This window comes from Chaetodon auriga, chromosome 16 (genome assembly GCF_051107435.1).
Source record: "Chaetodon auriga isolate fChaAug3 chromosome 16, fChaAug3.hap1, whole genome shotgun sequence".
Lineage (NCBI taxonomy): Eukaryota > Metazoa > Chordata > Actinopteri > Chaetodontiformes > Chaetodontidae > Chaetodon > Chaetodon auriga.
Window position 1 is genome coordinate 17,382,054 of NC_135089.1, and position 16,624 is coordinate 17,398,677.

General features: G+C 45.8%; 1 protein-coding gene across 3 annotated transcripts; it reads right to left on the reverse strand.

Moving 5' to 3' along the window:
* Positions 1-53: 53 nt before the first annotated feature.
* Positions 54-16,111, reverse strand: srebf2 (sterol regulatory element binding transcription factor 2). Of its 3 annotated transcripts, none has more exons than XM_076751733.1 (20): positions 15,783-16,111; positions 11,413-11,798; positions 10,655-10,844; positions 10,355-10,515; positions 10,075-10,227; positions 9,685-9,966; positions 9,464-9,578; positions 9,237-9,388; positions 8,649-8,853; positions 8,369-8,544; positions 7,711-7,960; positions 7,375-7,544; positions 7,051-7,222; positions 6,223-6,340; positions 6,008-6,117; positions 5,319-5,451; positions 4,879-5,050; positions 4,059-4,235; positions 3,348-3,459; positions 54-3,046 (listed from the first exon to the last, which is right to left on the reverse strand). In XM_076751733.1, exons 1-20 carry the CDS (start codon positions 15,871-15,873, stop codon positions 2,832-2,834), a joined length of 3,540 nt encoding a protein of 1,179 aa, XP_076607848.1. In that variant the 5' UTR covers positions 15,874-16,111; the 3' UTR covers positions 54-2,831. The 3 variants fall into 3 exon arrangements, with proteins under 3 accessions (XP_076607848.1, XP_076607847.1, XP_076607846.1); XM_076751732.1 differs by having other exon boundaries at positions 54-3,049; positions 10,655-10,841; positions 15,783-16,096; XM_076751731.1 differs by having other exon boundaries at positions 54-3,049; positions 15,783-16,096.
* Positions 16,112-16,624: the final 513 nt, after the last annotated feature.

A 16,624-nucleotide genomic window follows, 5' to 3' on the forward strand; every position in this document is an offset into this window, starting at 1 on the left:
CCTTCCTGTACTTGTATATATACTGTACCACTGAAAGATCTCAAACACACCAATCACTGTCATGTGTTGTTTTATTAGAAAAACAAACATCAAAATGAACAAAGAAATTCAGACAATAAAACACATCAAGGGGAAAGACAAAAAAGAAAAAGAATTGTAACATACATCTGATGACAGCAAAAACTCCGGCCTGCCGATGGCTGACTGAGGATTGCTTTCTTCTTTGCACACTTTTACTAATCAGGAAAGATAATCTAAGCTGATTTAAGATTTTTTCAAGACTGTTAGGTTGCTAACTTACATCTTGGGTTGGCCTGGAGGACAGTTCTGGAAATTTCCAATCGCATACATGTTTGCTTGTACTTTAAAAACAGCAGAGAAATTACAGTGTGCACCAAAGAAAGAGTTTCTAAAATATCAAGCTAGCTAATTGTTTAAATGCAGGCTTTACATCTTCAATAAAACACACAACACCTATTAGAGATTCTCCTTCTGACAGTTTCTGACCCTAGGCTGCTTTTATTGATATAAAACAATAACAATGACTGTGGAACTGCTCCCTTCCCCTCAAAAAAAAAAAAAAAAAAAAGCATTTATATTAATATTACATCACATAACCATTAAATAATCTGAAACAGGAATGACAGAAGTGCTGTATGATGAATACGTCAACAGTTACAAATAAAAAGCAAATTGGACAAACATTTCACAAAGCTTCAACTCCTCTATCATTCCAAATACGATGAAACGTAATAAAATTCATTTTTTACATAACATCAAGGCCGTTTTGCTTGAGAGCTTTACATCAGAGATGGACATTAACTTCCAAGAAATGTCCTCAGTTTTATCACTGTGTTCAGACCAGTTTCACTTAGATGTACCTTAAAGTGATACACCACCCAACATCTTTTCAGGGTGTGGCACTCACTGCTGTCCGAGGATGGACAGCAGGAGCTTTGACCGATGTTTTCATACTTTTCTTCTGCGGTGAAAACCACCATAAATTCAATCCATCCACCACCGCTGGCCACAGCAAAAAAGTTGTGGTGGAGCATCACTTTAAGGGCGAGGCAGCTGACCTCGCTCTCCTGGTCAGAGCATCAGACCATCAGATCCAGACTGACAGGAAACCAGTCCGCGCCACCTCTGACACATTGTGATGCCTTCCTTATGTGTGTCTTCTCTCAAGCAGTGGGTAAGGACTTCCTGTTTACTCTACTTCTGTTTATCTGCCTATGTACAACCTATATACAGTCACATTGTGAGCTTGTATGCAATTATATATCCATCTGTGTGTGTTCGTGTCTGTGTGTGTGTGTAGGCAGGCATTTTCAAACAAACGGCCCATGATTGGCTGCTTCCCTCTGCTATTTTGATGTTCCCCGAATCCAATCATTTTTCCCTGTTTCTTGTGAGCCTGTCAGCAGTGGCGGTCTGTTCTTGCAGTTTCTGCAACATCAAGTCAAATTGCTGAAGTACTGAACAGCTGCGTCCTGAAGTCTAAATGAAGCAGCCCAGCAAGGTTTCATTAGCATGATGCTGCGCTGGACTGAAGGACCACTTCAAATCACAGACAGTATAATCAGTGGACGGAGCTCCGGGGTCTGAAAAGTGAAACCAACGCAGAAGTGCCATAAACCTGTGTTTCTTCTAATAGCCAGCAGGGGGCCACTGGTTGCAAAAAGAAGTCCAATCGTATACAAGTCTATGAGACTGATGATGATATGATTCATTAACCTCAGTAAACAGTTTCCTAACAGGGTTATGGTCTCAATCAATAGATCCAAGTGTTCTTCAACACAGCATGATGCTGATTTTGTACATTTTGGGGCCATTTAAAGTGAAACAGGCAGTACGCTTTCAGGTGTGGCCACCTTGTGATTTGCAAGACGAGCGCTGCGTACCCTCCCCAGCTCCACCCTCTTGTCCAAATATGGTCACTTCTGGCTCTAAAAAACTTTCAAAACGACTGTAGGCGGTAATGCCACAGTGGCTCCGTCCACTTCTTCTACACAGTCTCTGCTTCAAATGGTCACTTGATTCAAATTCAGGTTAAGTAAGGATTCTATTTGCTCCACAGTACAATTCTGGCATTGTACAGTGTATGAGGTAGATAAGAAGAGACACTACTCCGCGCTGTAGGCTTAAAAGCAAGCTAGTCTGTCTGTCTGTCTGCATCCTACAGCACAGGCATGTTTACCAGACCGCAGCCGTCTACTCGTGAATACTCTGAAGCCCTTAATTGAGGCTTAAAATTTCAATGAGACATTGTATCGTTATTGTAGCACTCACATTGCTGCAGGTCGATAATGATTGTACAGCTTGATATCCTGCAGCTTATCAATGCACTGCTGCATTGCATTAATTTAAACAGCTATTAGATAATGGTCCCTTTTCCCTTTGGGGCCTATCAAACCTGATTTTCCTCGTTGTTTTGTAGCATTGTTTAAAATGAGGCAGTTAGCCAGCAGGGTACCATTAATGTCCAGAAGGGGGCATGATTGTGCTGCAACAATGAAGCTAAGCATAAAAGGAGCAAAGGTGCAGCCTGCAGGTGTTTCAGCTGCAGCGTGGACATAGGGCTTAGATGTAGCTGTGACAGTAAAAATCAGCTGTCTGTGTGTGAGAAAAGTGTCAATTTGAACAAGAGTCTTTATATTCATGGTTGCATGAGGGGATGAGTGACATTTATACATGTTGTTGGTGGGTGAGTAACCTGGTTTACATCTTTGTATGTATGACAGCGAATTACTGAGCTCATTGTTTCGTTGCACTGACAGTAGCCCTAATCTGTGTGTGTTTGTTCTAGCATTGCTCATGTGTGCGTGCGTTCAGGAGGCGGCGATGGTCGTGCCCCCACTGAGGCGCAGCAGGATCTGCTGACAGTCCTGCAGGGACCGCCGGTCTCCCACCCGCTCCAGGGTGCGCTTGGCCTCGGCCAGCAGACGGGCGCGGTGCCCGGGTGGGGTTAGAAGAGGCATGGGCAGGTGGCGGCAGGCCAGCAGGATGGCATGAGCCCTCTCCCTCTCACCCAGGACGCACTCACCTTCTGACAGCAGCAGGGGGAGGAGGAAAAGAAGGAGAAAAATGCAGATTAGTCTCCACTGCCTTCTGGCATGTGTGTGTGCATCCTTGTGTGTTTACATGTGTGTGAATACAGTGTCAAGTTGTCCTCTAGGACTGTCTCAAGTAGGTTTTTCTATTTTGCCATTAATAGTTAGGATTAAGAACAACTCGAGGGGAACTGGCCCTGAGCCAGCAGTCAAGGTGAACTTCCACTCTGAGTTTGAGCATGTAAGGTGTCTGCACTTAAATCAGTGTGTAAAAATGAGTTCAGTCTCACTCACCGGCTGTATAGGCGCTGTGTGTCCTGCGCCTGAGGTTGTGCTCCAGCAGCTGGTGTGTCCTTGTGGGACTGGCTCCAGCCATCAGCCTCACTGTGGTCTCATGAAGAAACACCTGCAGGAAAAAGAACCCGCACATATCAGAGCCACAAGTATTGTCATCATCAAGTATTTCCAGGCGTTTGTGATGTAGGAGCAGAAAAACCTTTAGAGTACAAGACATCTTCTACCTTCCATACTGTACTAAGCGCCTCACAGCACCATCAGTGACTATTTCTCCATGTGTGATCTACAACAGAACCTCTTAAAATGATGCAGTTCATGTGGTTCATAGAGTCTTGCACAAGTCAAAACATAATAAATGAACACCGACTGCTGTGAGAGCAGTAGTGGTTAAAGACCCCCTGGCAAACAGGAATGACTCCCCCAGTAAATCTTGCAAGTATGACTGATGATATGTTAAACTGCAGTGAGACTTCTACAGCTGCTAACGATGGGAGAGGACTCCATTCTTAAGGCTAATACAGTAAATGTATTATTGCCATGAACAAGATTAGCAGGTCCCACATGATTTACAGACTTATTATCAGTTAACACATGAAAGCATTCATTCATTCAGACACCTTACATAGAATATAAAATGATGTAGTTCTGAACCCCACTGATTGTAACTTATTGCTGTTTCGTCAACACATCTGATTTTGATCTAATCACCTTGTGTTGCGCCTGCCTGTAGCACTGTGTGAGTTTTCTGAGCGCGCTGAGGTCCCTCTGGAAACCAGCCAACTGGGATCCAGGGGCCGGGCCAGGTTCTCCATTACTGCTGCCTCCCCGCTGCCATAAACTGGTCCTCAAGGTCAGCAGAAGGTCACACACCAGGAGCTCAACCCCCTTGGAAGAGAAAGACGACAAAGTGCTGTTTGGTGCATTTACATATGATGGATTATTTGTTATTATACACTACGGTTGATTTATGTTTTGAAGAGATGCATTTGAGGCCCAAGATGTTACTCAACTATGCCATTACAGTCGCAACCCTTCATCGCCCACCGATCACCATCCTTCCCTCACCCTGCACCTCGCCCAGCATGCACGCCACAAATGAAAAAAGGCAACGACAGGAAATTCAGCGGCGTGTAATGTGAAGTGGTGGGGTGTGTAGCGGGTGCGTGCAGATCGGGGAGGCCTCTGTACTGCACTGCAGACACATTGCACTCGGCTTCAGGATCATGCAATGCAACTACAATGCACCACAGCCACCTCCTGCCACCCACACTGTGCACACACACACACACACAAACACACACACACACAGCCCCACGTCAGCCTGTCCTGACCCCAACTGAGCATGCAGTGTGTGCGTGTGTGTGTCAACTTTGTGAAACATATAGCAGAAGGCAGGTTCTTGTTGTTTGTATAAGTGTGTGTGTGTGTGTGTGTGTGTGTGTGTGTACAAGACAGCATGTGTGCAGTAGATTGTAAGAGATGATAGTGCCGGTGTGTAGAGGGTTGTGAGGTATTCTTTGCACACTACCTTGTTCAGCCAGTTCCCAGACTGGGCGAGGGGCACTGAGACGCTGGATCGCAGGTAGCTGCTGGCTCTGTCGCAGTGGGACAGGCAGGCTACGGCTCCTTCTCCCTTCAGAGGGGAGAGACTCATCTGAACTGCCTTGCAAAGCAGCAGCACAGCCTTGGGCAGAGGGTGGCTGAAACAGAGAGGTGAGGGATGGTGAGGACGGTTACTGTGGTTTCTTCAGGACTGGAATGTCACCCCTATTCTTAATGAATCGATGCAGAGGTGGTAAGTCTGCCCGGGCATTGATTTACTTTTTGGAACAAGATGTTTTGGGGGGATTTGATTCCCTGCACGACAAAAGAGACAAAGCAGCTGGTGTGTGTGTTGCCTTCTGCTCATCTCGGAGCTTGTGTTTTGTCACATTCAGGACAAACTGAAACTAGTTGCCCTTCACTTACTCAAGAGTGTGCAGAGCTCTCGGCATCCGCTCTGCTTCTGCCAACAGTGACCTCACTGCGACGTCATCGCCCTGCAGCCAATGGACGGCAGCTTTCAGGACCAAAGCCCACCACCGACTCACAGGGTCTCCCACTGGCAGGACGAAGAGAGGGACATTTTGTAGAAGGAAAAAACAAACAATGAGAGCCTAAGTGGGCTGCTGGGGGTTTGTTTCGGCTGTAAAAACCTTTTTCTCTTAAAGCTTTAATTGTCAAATGAGAGACGACCTGTTGGTTAAGATCTCTGTCTTTTTGCCTCTACTATATGTCTGCATTGAAAGCTGTGTGATGATAGAACGTGCTTTGTGTGCAGCATGGCTCAGTGTGAACACAAGAATTCATTAAGACGTAAGTTAATTAACATCGCCTGAACAGATCATTGATGTGTTCACATCTATTGTAGGTCAATTATTACCGCAAAAAAATGACTGCAAAAGCTATCTGTGATAATCCAACAAAAAGTTAGTCCCAGAAGTTAAACTACTTGTCAGCGTACAGCAAATGGAGCAAAGAAAGTCCATTCATATTGTCAATAATGACTCAGGCGGCTAACTGGTTAATCTACACTGAAGAAAAAAGTTTAATATCTTCCCCGAACAAACATCCGAAGTGATTCATTCCTTCATTTGATCTCTTCATGCTATTCGTACCTGGAGTGGTGGTGTGATTGGGAGGAGTTGAGAAGGGAGGAGGAGGGGAGGGAGAGTCCTCTGTACAACTGTTTAATAACTGGAGGAACTCCAGGGCACTGGAAAATTCCCTGAATGAGAGACCAACCAGAAAAAAGACAAGGGAGATGATAAGAGATCCACAATCAATAGCTCATATCAAACTGTGGGAAGCCTTGCTGGCGCCATTTCCTTACCCAGAGTCGTCCTTGCGTTTGCCTGCTTCAGAGTCGCTCTGCGGCTGGATCAGGGTGTGAACAGCTCTCTCTAGAAGCTTCCTGCAGAAACTGCGGTGTAGCTGGGCAATGGGGTCCACTGGAGGAGGAGCAAGAGGGAAACAATTGAATCATAGCACACAACAAACTTTCTTCAATACCAAGTAAATGACATGTTGGCATTTGTAGATAAGGGAAAGACAAACTAAAATCAATTCATGCATTCAGTAAAAAGCTATTAAACATTTACAAGTTGATCCATTTTTATGCACCTGAATTGTTTTGCTCAAACAAAGAACCACATTATTAATTCTAGGTATATTACGCTCAATCCAGTGCAACAAAGAGCTCGAACCAGCCCAGCAGACATGAGTCAGTGTTATGTGCATCCTCATTTTCTGCTGCTTATCTGGGGCCATGTCTTGGTGGCCTTAAGCTAGACAGCATTGTCCAGACGTCCCTCTCCCTAGCAACATTTTCCAGTGCCTCCTGATCCGGAGGCATTCCCAAACCGGATGACACACAGTGAAATCTCTCCAGCATGTTCTGGGTCTGCCTCGGGTTCTCCTACCAGTTGGATGCGCTTAGAAAACCTCCAAAGGGAGTCACAAGGAGGCATCCCAATTGGGCATCCTAATCAGCCCTGAGTTCCCTCCGGATATCTGGGCTCCTCACCCTGAGGCTGAGCCCAGCTTCCATACAGAGGAAGCCGGGCTCAGCCGCTTGTATGTATCATCTCATTCTTTCGGTTACTACCCAAAGCTCATGAGTACAACAGAGTATGGGCCAACTCCTCTATTTCTGACATACCTGGGTCTCTCTGAGAAGTGTACACCCCGTCGGTGCTCTCGGACTTCACTGACCAATCGCAGCTCAGGAAGAACTGCCTACCCAATGGGGTGAAGAGCCAGCGCAGGCAGTCAGGGATCGGCTTGGTCTCTGATTGGTTGGCCACACTCTCTGCACAGCTCAACAGATAACCCTGCAAAACGGATACAGAAGAAAAGACGCTGATGCCACATCAAGTAAACGAGTATCACTGAAATGAGGTCATCTCCTCTGTGGGTGTCTGTTTTTGTGATGTTCAAACACAGGGTGACCATAGACAGATGATGGACTATGTGAGGGACTTACAGGTAGAAAGGAGAGGTGGTGACCCAGTATGGTGCGCAGGGCTGTTGCTGCAGTGACAAAGATCTGGGTGAGCTGGGCAGGAGCCATCTTGCCTTGGGCGCTCTCGCTGAGGTTGACAGCGCTCAGAGACAGAGACAAAGCCCACAGGCTGCTGCGCTGAGGCAGCTTTCCTGCAGAGGGAGCAGACACTGTGTTTGAAGCTTCATACTATATCAGAGTGCAAGTGAGGTGAAAAATTGATTTGTTGTCATGAATGTAACATGGCTGTGGAGTCACTTATCTAAACATTGTGTGTTTTGCTGACTGGGTGCTGCATCAGCTGCTCTCAACATTCACCTGTGAGCTGTAGCTGGCTCAGTCGGTGATAAACCAGAGCTGCGTCCCTCGCACTGGTCCTAGCCTCCTCTCCCTCATGCTTTCCCCCGACCTGGTGAACCAGCCAGCCCAGCGGTGTTGGACGATGCAAGAAGTAGCGGATCACATTCCAGGACAATGAGCAGACCAGGTCCAGATTGGTCGAGGGAAGAGCTCTAGTCAAGATGGACAGGCAGGTCTCTAAACTGGCCATTGCTGCTGTGTAATCTCCCTGCAGGAGAGAGGAGACGGGACAAACGGTAAGCAAATTGGCATGCAGCGAAGACTGACAGGAAAAGACTGGAGGGGGGGCATGCGATGAAGGTCACGACTTAGATCTGAACACTATTGGAACAAACACTAAAAATAAATCCAGGCAGGGAACAGGCAGTCTAAACTGAGACATCAAAATGGTGAGAATCAAAGCAAACTGGGTGAGGCGCTCTTAAATAAGATGGGAAACATCAAAACCGGAGAAAAGAATAACTGGAGCCAATGCTGACAAAGACAATGAAACATGAAGTGTACGCAGTGTGATCGTTTTTTCTCTATATTTGGAACTTCTACCTCACTCCATCTTGAGAAAAAATGTTCTGCAAGGGAAAAGACAAACATATGTTTGTATAAGATCTGTGCTCACCCTGTTGAGATGTAGGTCGGCTTGTTTGCGGTGCCTCCAGAATGACACAGATTTGGGCGAGTGAAGGGGTGTGACGGGCTCCCACAGGTAGAGCACCCTCACACAGCCCCACACCGCTCCGACCCCACTCAGCACCCACACCATCACCCATGGCAGCAGGCACCGCAGCCAGGATGCTGGAGGATGGGAGGAAACAAAAAAAGGTCACGTCATGGCATTACATTCAATAAGGACTTCTTCTCATGAGACGCTGATAAACAGAGGGATCAGGCCTGCTTACCAAAGTCCTGGGTGTGACTTGGGTACCAGACCAGTGTTCTAGATGGCCCGTGGCTCGTAGAAAAACTGGGGTTCCCAGAGGTTTCAGAGCCCAGCAAAGATGGCAGCGGGTTTAGGGACAGGCAGAAGAAGGTCAGGGCGCAGAGAAGCAGTCGAGAACGATCCATCACTCCAACTGAGGAGGGAGAATCTGGCTCGCTCTTCAACTGAGAGATGGCAAGAGAGACAGAAAACAATGAATGAATGAACGTGCACACTTACAACATCTGTATGATAAACAAAAAATTCAGTCAGTTATTAAACTTGCATCATAAACCGTTTATAGCATGGTTTGGCAACATTGCATTTACTAATGGGCCATAATTATGGCCATGCTGTCAAAATCAATTTGACCTTCGATCATAGTCATAAAGACAAACATCTTGTAGAATTACAAGAAAATCTGTGTAGGTATTGGCTTGTGAGAAAACAATCATTCATAAACCAGAAAATCTAAATAAACAAGATCAGGATCATTTCTAAATCACCTAGTTCCAGTTGTTCGCTGGGCACCATTCACAATACGTGTAATCCTGTTTTTGAGTGTTACCTGCTCGTGATCCAGTAAGGGGCTGCCAGGCTCTGAGTCCACACAGTAAGGAGAGAACTGGGGAGGGGAACCAGAACCAGAGTCCGAGGCTGGAGGTGACATCATCACTATTTCCTGTTTAAGCTCCACATCCTCAGGCAGCGTCACAGGCTCTGAGACAGAGAGAGAGACTCGAGTTGCTGCAGGTCACGCTCTGCTTAGAACATTTAGTGATATAAAGCACTTACTGTTCTTCTGGTTGGCCATCTTAAGGGCCAAGTTCTCCTGTCGTAGTTTGTGGTTGACCTGTTGCAGGTACTTGATGTAGTCAATAGCCTTCCTCAGCACTCCTGACTTATGCATCTGGGAAGAGACACATGAAGGACGGCATGTGAAGATCCAATTTCTGTCAAGCTCATGAGCCCACATTTAAACACAGAAACAATGTATGACATTGAAATACACTAACCTTCGCGTCATTGCCCATGACCAGGTCTCTGAGCTCCACGATCTTGTCGTTTATGGAAGACCGGTACCTCTTCTCGATGATGTTGTGTGTCGTCCTCCTCTCGCCCTCCTTCACCACTCCTCCCGGGCCCACTCCTCCTCCCATCATTTGGCCTTGCTCCATGCTTGATCTGGCTCCGTTTGCACTGTGGGACGAGCCTGGCTGTAGCTGCTTGATTGGCAGCTTGTCTCCTCCTCCCATCATGACCGGGACGGTGGTCAGGATGTTGCTGCTCATCAGCGTCTGGGGACAGAAATCAGTCACAGCAAATAAGTTTCAGTGTGAATTATTGATAGCAAATGTGACTACGATTAACAACCAAATAGTAAATCTCTGATGGGAGCTGTATACCGGGACTTGGAGAGCTGTGTTCTGGATGGGTGCGGCCAAGGTGGTGATCCCCGTGGGGCTCTGCATGGTAGACAGCACTTGTGTCCCATCTGGTTTGAGTGTTGTCAGAACCAGTGAATCAGTCTTCAGAATCTGAGGCTGCTGGACCAGAACCTGATGGGAAGGCAGCCACGGGTCAATGTGCTAATATAGCTGATCATCTTGCTATTTCGACTCATTCTGTGACAGTAAAAACTGCAACTACTCCTCTAACCGTCCTGACAACAATGGTCTTACTTACCGGTACTTGCTGCACCTGCTGTTGCATTGTGTGGACTGTGGTGGGCGCTGTGGAGAGAGTCTGGATGGTCTGACCAGTTGGGGTAAGAACACGCTGGTGCTGAATGGTCACTGGTTGGAGCTGTGGTGATGTCACAATGCTCTGCACTTGTGGTTGGAGGACTGGGAATGGGAGACAAGGCGATGGATGATTTGTTAGTCAAATCTAAAATACGCTGCAGATTAAACCACATCATGGCAACAGTAACATGTTCCCTTTAAACGACAGGATAATGTCCAGTAGGATCCTTTCTTTAGTCACCTTGGAAACCAGGAGCAGGGCTCTGGTGGCAGATGACGGGGTTGTGGATCAAGCGTCCGCCGTTGGATGCAATCATCACAGTTTGGGCTGCCTGTGTCTGGATGGGCAGAGGTGTCTGGGTGTGGGTCTGAACCAGGGTGTGGACTGGGAAACTCTGAGTCTGCATGGGGATCCCCTGGGTGTGCACCTGCTTTTAAGTTAAAAAACACGTGTATTTTTCCCAAAAGATTACTGAAGTTTGATACAACATGAAGCCATTTCTGTATTTTTTGATGCACTGTTTCAGGAAAAGCGTATTTTCACTCAAGACAAAACTTTATGTGTCGGGCTGACGCAGTTTTGCTGAGACGTGCATTGCTGTTTGTAGGGATGCTGAGCTGGACATTATATTTTATGGTCTGCCAGTACTCTGCATTTATTCTCCTGTCAGCAGAAACGCTTTTAGTGTGGATGGCACAATAACAGCAAATGAATCCACACTGTCTCCACAACAGACAAAACAGCTGGAGAGGCAGGCACCTTGAAAACATCCTTGGACTGAAGACTACAGTAGTCCATCACTGCAGCAGTTATAGAGTCCTTTCAGACCCATGAAACGATCCAAAACTTTTACAGCTTCACCTTCAATACAGTTTTCAATTCGCTGCATGACAGTGCATTAAACTAACTTGTAGAACAGGTGGTAGAATGAGTAAAACTTGAGTAATTATCCATGTCAACACATGATTCGTGTGAAAATGGTGTCAGATGGTTGATACCTGGATGGCGGGCTGGGCCGTCTGTTGGGGCTGAGGCTGGATGGGCTGGACCACCTGTGGCCGTGGCTGAAGGAGTGGAGGGCTGCGGGTCACCTGCTGCTGCCCTGAGGAGGTGGCAGTGGGGGAGGGGGTCTGGGCAGGAGTGAGAGGAGGGGTGAGGGGTAGAGACTGGGGAGATAGTGTCTGGGTGGCGGCAAGGCTAACGTTTGAGCTCTGGTAGCCAGCAGGGGTTGGTGTTTGGGGAGTTACAGGTGGCTGAGGGGTTTGAATGGCAGGTCGTGGGGTGGTGCTGGCACCACCACTCTGTATCGAGCTCGCTGAGGTCATCTGGTCTTCAAACAAGTCTGGGAAGTCCCCCACCTGGTTGCTGACAAACTGCAGCATCTCTGAGGAGACGGAGAAACAGAATGGACATTACAGCAAGTCCGGATTTGTCTGAGAAAGCGAAGTAAGCTTTTGGGACAGCTCTGCCATTGATTCAATTCTACAAAACATGAAAAAAGACTAACTCAACTACTTAACAACTTTACAAATTAAAATGGTTAAACATCAAAAAACTTGTATAATTAGAGATTTGTTTTCCTTTAATAGGGTATCACTTAGGAGGAGTTGTGTGTCACCAAAAGCAGAAGGTGAATAATGTGGTGACGCCTGTAGATCAACATATTGCGACATGATCTAAATCCCATAAATAACAGTGACAATTACTTCACTATCTTCAAGCTCAGACCTTGGCTGCACCCAATAGTACAGTACCAGGAGGTAATAATGTTTGTCCCAAGTGTCCTTGACGGAGAAGGCTGAAACTAAACACACGGTGGTAAGGTCGCTCCACTGCAGATCTGGCTTAGATGTGTGAATGCTGTTATCTGGTAACAGATAAGACGAGAGAAGCCCGGAGAATTTGACGGACTGGCCTTGAAATGGCACATTACACACACAGAGAGAGCTACTGTTCTGGTCATAAATCAGTGCGCAGATTGCACAGAAAGACCTTCAAACAGTTAGCCTTGAAAATGTGTGTAAGAAGACACTGGGAGCAGGAGGAAAAAGGTCATAGATAAAGAATCCAGCAGCACTGAGAGACCTGATGGATGGATGGCCTTATAATGATAGTGCATGCCCTCATATTGTTCAACACTGGTGTTTAATAATGTTCGAAACAACACCAAATGGCAATGCAATAAACGGTTCCTTACAAACAGGTAATTCTGGATATATAGTCAAACTTGCCCATCCCTGTTTGGTGTGAACATGTTTTATCCACAGTAATTTCTTGACAGCTATGCAAGGACAGCAGTTTGCCAAAAAGCACAGGCTTGTTTTTCATGGTTCCACAGGACTTTGGAACTTCAAGACTTTTGACAACAGCCTGACAGGGTGCATGTGGTGGAAGCTGCCCTGGCTGATATACATCACTGGTTGGGCATGTGGGTTCAGCCATCAGAGTCAATGAAGTGTCAATGAACAGGGCCTGCAACCTTAAACTTAGTCTTACTATACAACAGGATGAGAGCAGACAAATCCAACAGACCTCAGAGTACATTCAGCCACCGCTTCAGAGCGACATGCAGTCAAAGCCGACCCCCACTGATGAGTGCATTCATAATATTCTGATTACAGATGAGCATTAGCATCGACAGTCAGAGACAATAGAAATCCCACAGTCATCAGATCTGAACAGCTCGGTTTCATTCTAGCGACGTCAAGTGCAAGTTAACGATGACTTTGCCTTGCTTTACATGTGATGTTATTCTGTGACATCAGGATGACTGACTGCATTTGTCATTTAATTCCTTAGAGGCAAGGAGTGCCACTCTATAATAAAGAATTATACAAACTAGTCCACACAGCGTCAATCATAGTGCAGTGACACATGCTTTCATAAAGCTGGGAATTAAAAAGATGAACTTTGTCATCGCTTATTTTTTATTTCTCATCTTTGCCTAAAATTGACTAGAATTCTGAAATAAACGAATATGTTTTACATCTCATACCATAATGAAATAAACAATATATAATATAAACACTAAAGGCGTTGTTATATGCACATAAAGCTGTCTTTGTTTTAAAGTAACACAGTGTCATGACTATAAAAAGTGATTTGATTGATGGCCACAGAATACAAGTATCTTATGACTGTGCTTATGGCTGTATGTGTGACTTCTGTTGACAGAGAGGTCAGCAATACTACAGGGACATAAACAGTAACAGTACTCCCTGAATTGTGCTTGTAAACAATGTTCATACAGGCAAAATCAATACAGGTTCAGGCTCACAATATGCAGAATCATCCCTTAAGTAAGAGCCCTGTTTGAATGTGGTACAATCTCAGATACACAACACCACAGGAACATGGACCAGCCTTTCGGCAGAGGAGCTTTCACCAGCCCGCCCTTCACATATCACATATACTATACATGCACACATAATGCGGGCAGACACTCTAGACCATGCACTCGTGCACCTCCATGGGGGGACAGACTGTTGGTGACAGACAGGACAAAGCTGCTCTGAGGCCCCAGAGCTTCAGACAAGCTGACACAAAGGCTAAATCCATCAAAGGGGGACAGTTTCCTAGGCTGCTCTGCGCAAAGAAAACAGCTTATATAACCAGATTCGCAGTTGCTAAGAGAATAATTGGAAGAAGAAGAATGTTCGAGATGAATATAGGGTCAAGTGCATGAGCCCTTACAGGGGCCTCTAAGATCCTACACAGAGTGCAACACACATGGGCTGTAGAACAAAGGTTAAATATCTTTGAGAGTCTACAGTAAAGCGGCTGCTGCTCACAAAGAGCAATGAGATCTGTTACTATCCCAGTTTGAGATTTGAAAGAGGCAGTGGTGATCTTAAATATGTCTAATAAACGCATGAACTCTCTAACGCATCATCAGATGGTGCCTGAGATTTCTATAACAGGTCGATTTTTCTGTTGCAGGTTACACTGCCTGATGGGGAAATTGTATTAGCCCATAAACTGTGGACCAAAGAGAGACTGAATGAAGCACAACTGAAGTGTGGGCTGTCGTTGCTGCAGCCCTCCTATGAATTCATCAGTCAGCCCAGTTGTCATTTCTCTCTCTCACACTCACAATCTGTACATTCCTCTCTTTTGACACGATGATTAAGTGGGATTACATAACTGTGGCTGGGGTTGTGCTGTCTCTTCATTCTGCCCAAAGGCCGGCTTTGAAAAGAGAATGAACACCAGACACCAAAGGCAGGTGGAGATTCAGAAAGCCTGTGTGCAGCGTGGTCAGTGTTGGCCGTTTGTTGACTTGTCTTGTTAAGTACAGTACTGCTGGAGCCTGGTGACTGCTATAAACCCATTGCCCACCATGGTCAGTAGACAAACAGATAAGGATTCATCTTGCACTGTCTGACATCACACAAACACACACACATACACAACAAACAAACACACACACACACACACACAGCTCCATCAGTGCGGTCTGGTGACTTAGCCTTCAGTAAAATTCCACCCTAATGGAAATCTGGTGACTCTGCGCTGACCAGCATTACACCAAAATCCCCATCCTTTCACTGTGTGCCAAAGGGCGAAACTTGTTTTGACAAGAGGGAGATTGGATCAGGGATGCTGTTTGCTCACTGAGTGCAGAGATGTTGTCCCACAAACTTTGCTCAGCAATTCTGCAGAATAGGCCTGGAGAGGACGCTGAGGACAGAGGAAAGGCTTCCTTCATTCAATTTTAGAAAATATCTTGACTAGGAAGTCTAGAGTCTAAAAACTATTTTTAATATGTTCATCATTTAGATTACAGGAGTCATGAAGCCAATCTTGATGAGCAAGTTTCACTCTTGTGTCTCCCTTCACTGTCCACATACACACCTTCCTGATAAATGTTACCCACGTCTGCTTCATGGAAAATAACACTCTGCCGGTAAATTCACTCTCTCACTTTTCCACTGAAGCTTGGCTCTTTATCGAGACACAGCACTGGAATCAATACCGACAGCACAATAAACAAAAGCCTCAAATGTGATTCCAATGCACAAATTATGGATGAACTGAAAGGGCGACGTGATAAAAGGTGATATGCATATTTGCAATGTGCTAATTTAGTGTAGAATAAACGGACCTGACTTGGGTAAACAACAGGCACATTTGTGAAAAGCACAAAAATATCGCTTTCCCTCTTCACACCAGGTGTATCTTGGATTGTTTGAACAGTAAACTTTGTGCCTTGTTAAGCCCCTCACATTGATCAGAGGCAGACCTCCTGAGCTCCTTCCGCTCAGCAGCACGAGCGTCTCGCGGAGCTGTCAGCCTGAACGGAAACAGGCCGACACGAACTTAGCAAACAACAACACTGAACACAGTTAGCAGGGACACAACCACTTACCGTCGATGTCTCCCAGGGTGAATTCGTCCCCTAATTCCGCTAAACTCGGGTCCATGCTCTCCATGGAGGAGATGTACTCTCCGCTGTCCATCCTACTGTCAGCACCTCGCCTCCCCGGCTGTCACCGGAGGGTCGCAGGAGAAAGGAAACAATATCCTCTATCCGTTCGGCAACGCCTACAAGACACTTATCTGATGGTGGAGATTACTCTCTTACGGAACGACCATAAAACAACAACAGAGCCTCAAGAGAGGCGCACTTTTACATCGATAAATTCATTCACGTCGGTTTATTCTTAAGACGACGCCATCTTGTGTTACGCTCATTACGTCATTCACAAACAGAGTCTGTGGCACAAAGCGGGCTCTGATTGGCTCAAACCTCGCTGTTGTTGTCATGAGACCAGTCATCATTGTCCAATGACAAGTTCGTATTTACCGTGGTCTGATAGTACGTCAACCATCAGAAGCTTCTGTGTGATTTGAATAAACCGCGCCCCCTACCTTCATGAAGAACAGGGAACCTCTTTCGGCCAATCGGCAACTCAGGAAGAACGGTTAAAAATAAAGATATATATAAACAAAATCTGATAAGTACTGCCGACATATTTATTCAAATGATATGCATGTTCCTGTTATTGTGAAATACCGTTGACATTGTGATGTGTGTTTCCCTTCTTGCAGATGAAATGTTTTGTGAATTTCACTTCCCTCTGTCCATTGGAGGAATTGATGATTTTCAAGCCTCTCATGCGTGCAGATAGAATACATGAAGATTATCAGGTCTTTTATGAAAAAAGCAGTGACAGCACTATAAAAATACTCCATAGAAAGTCATACTTT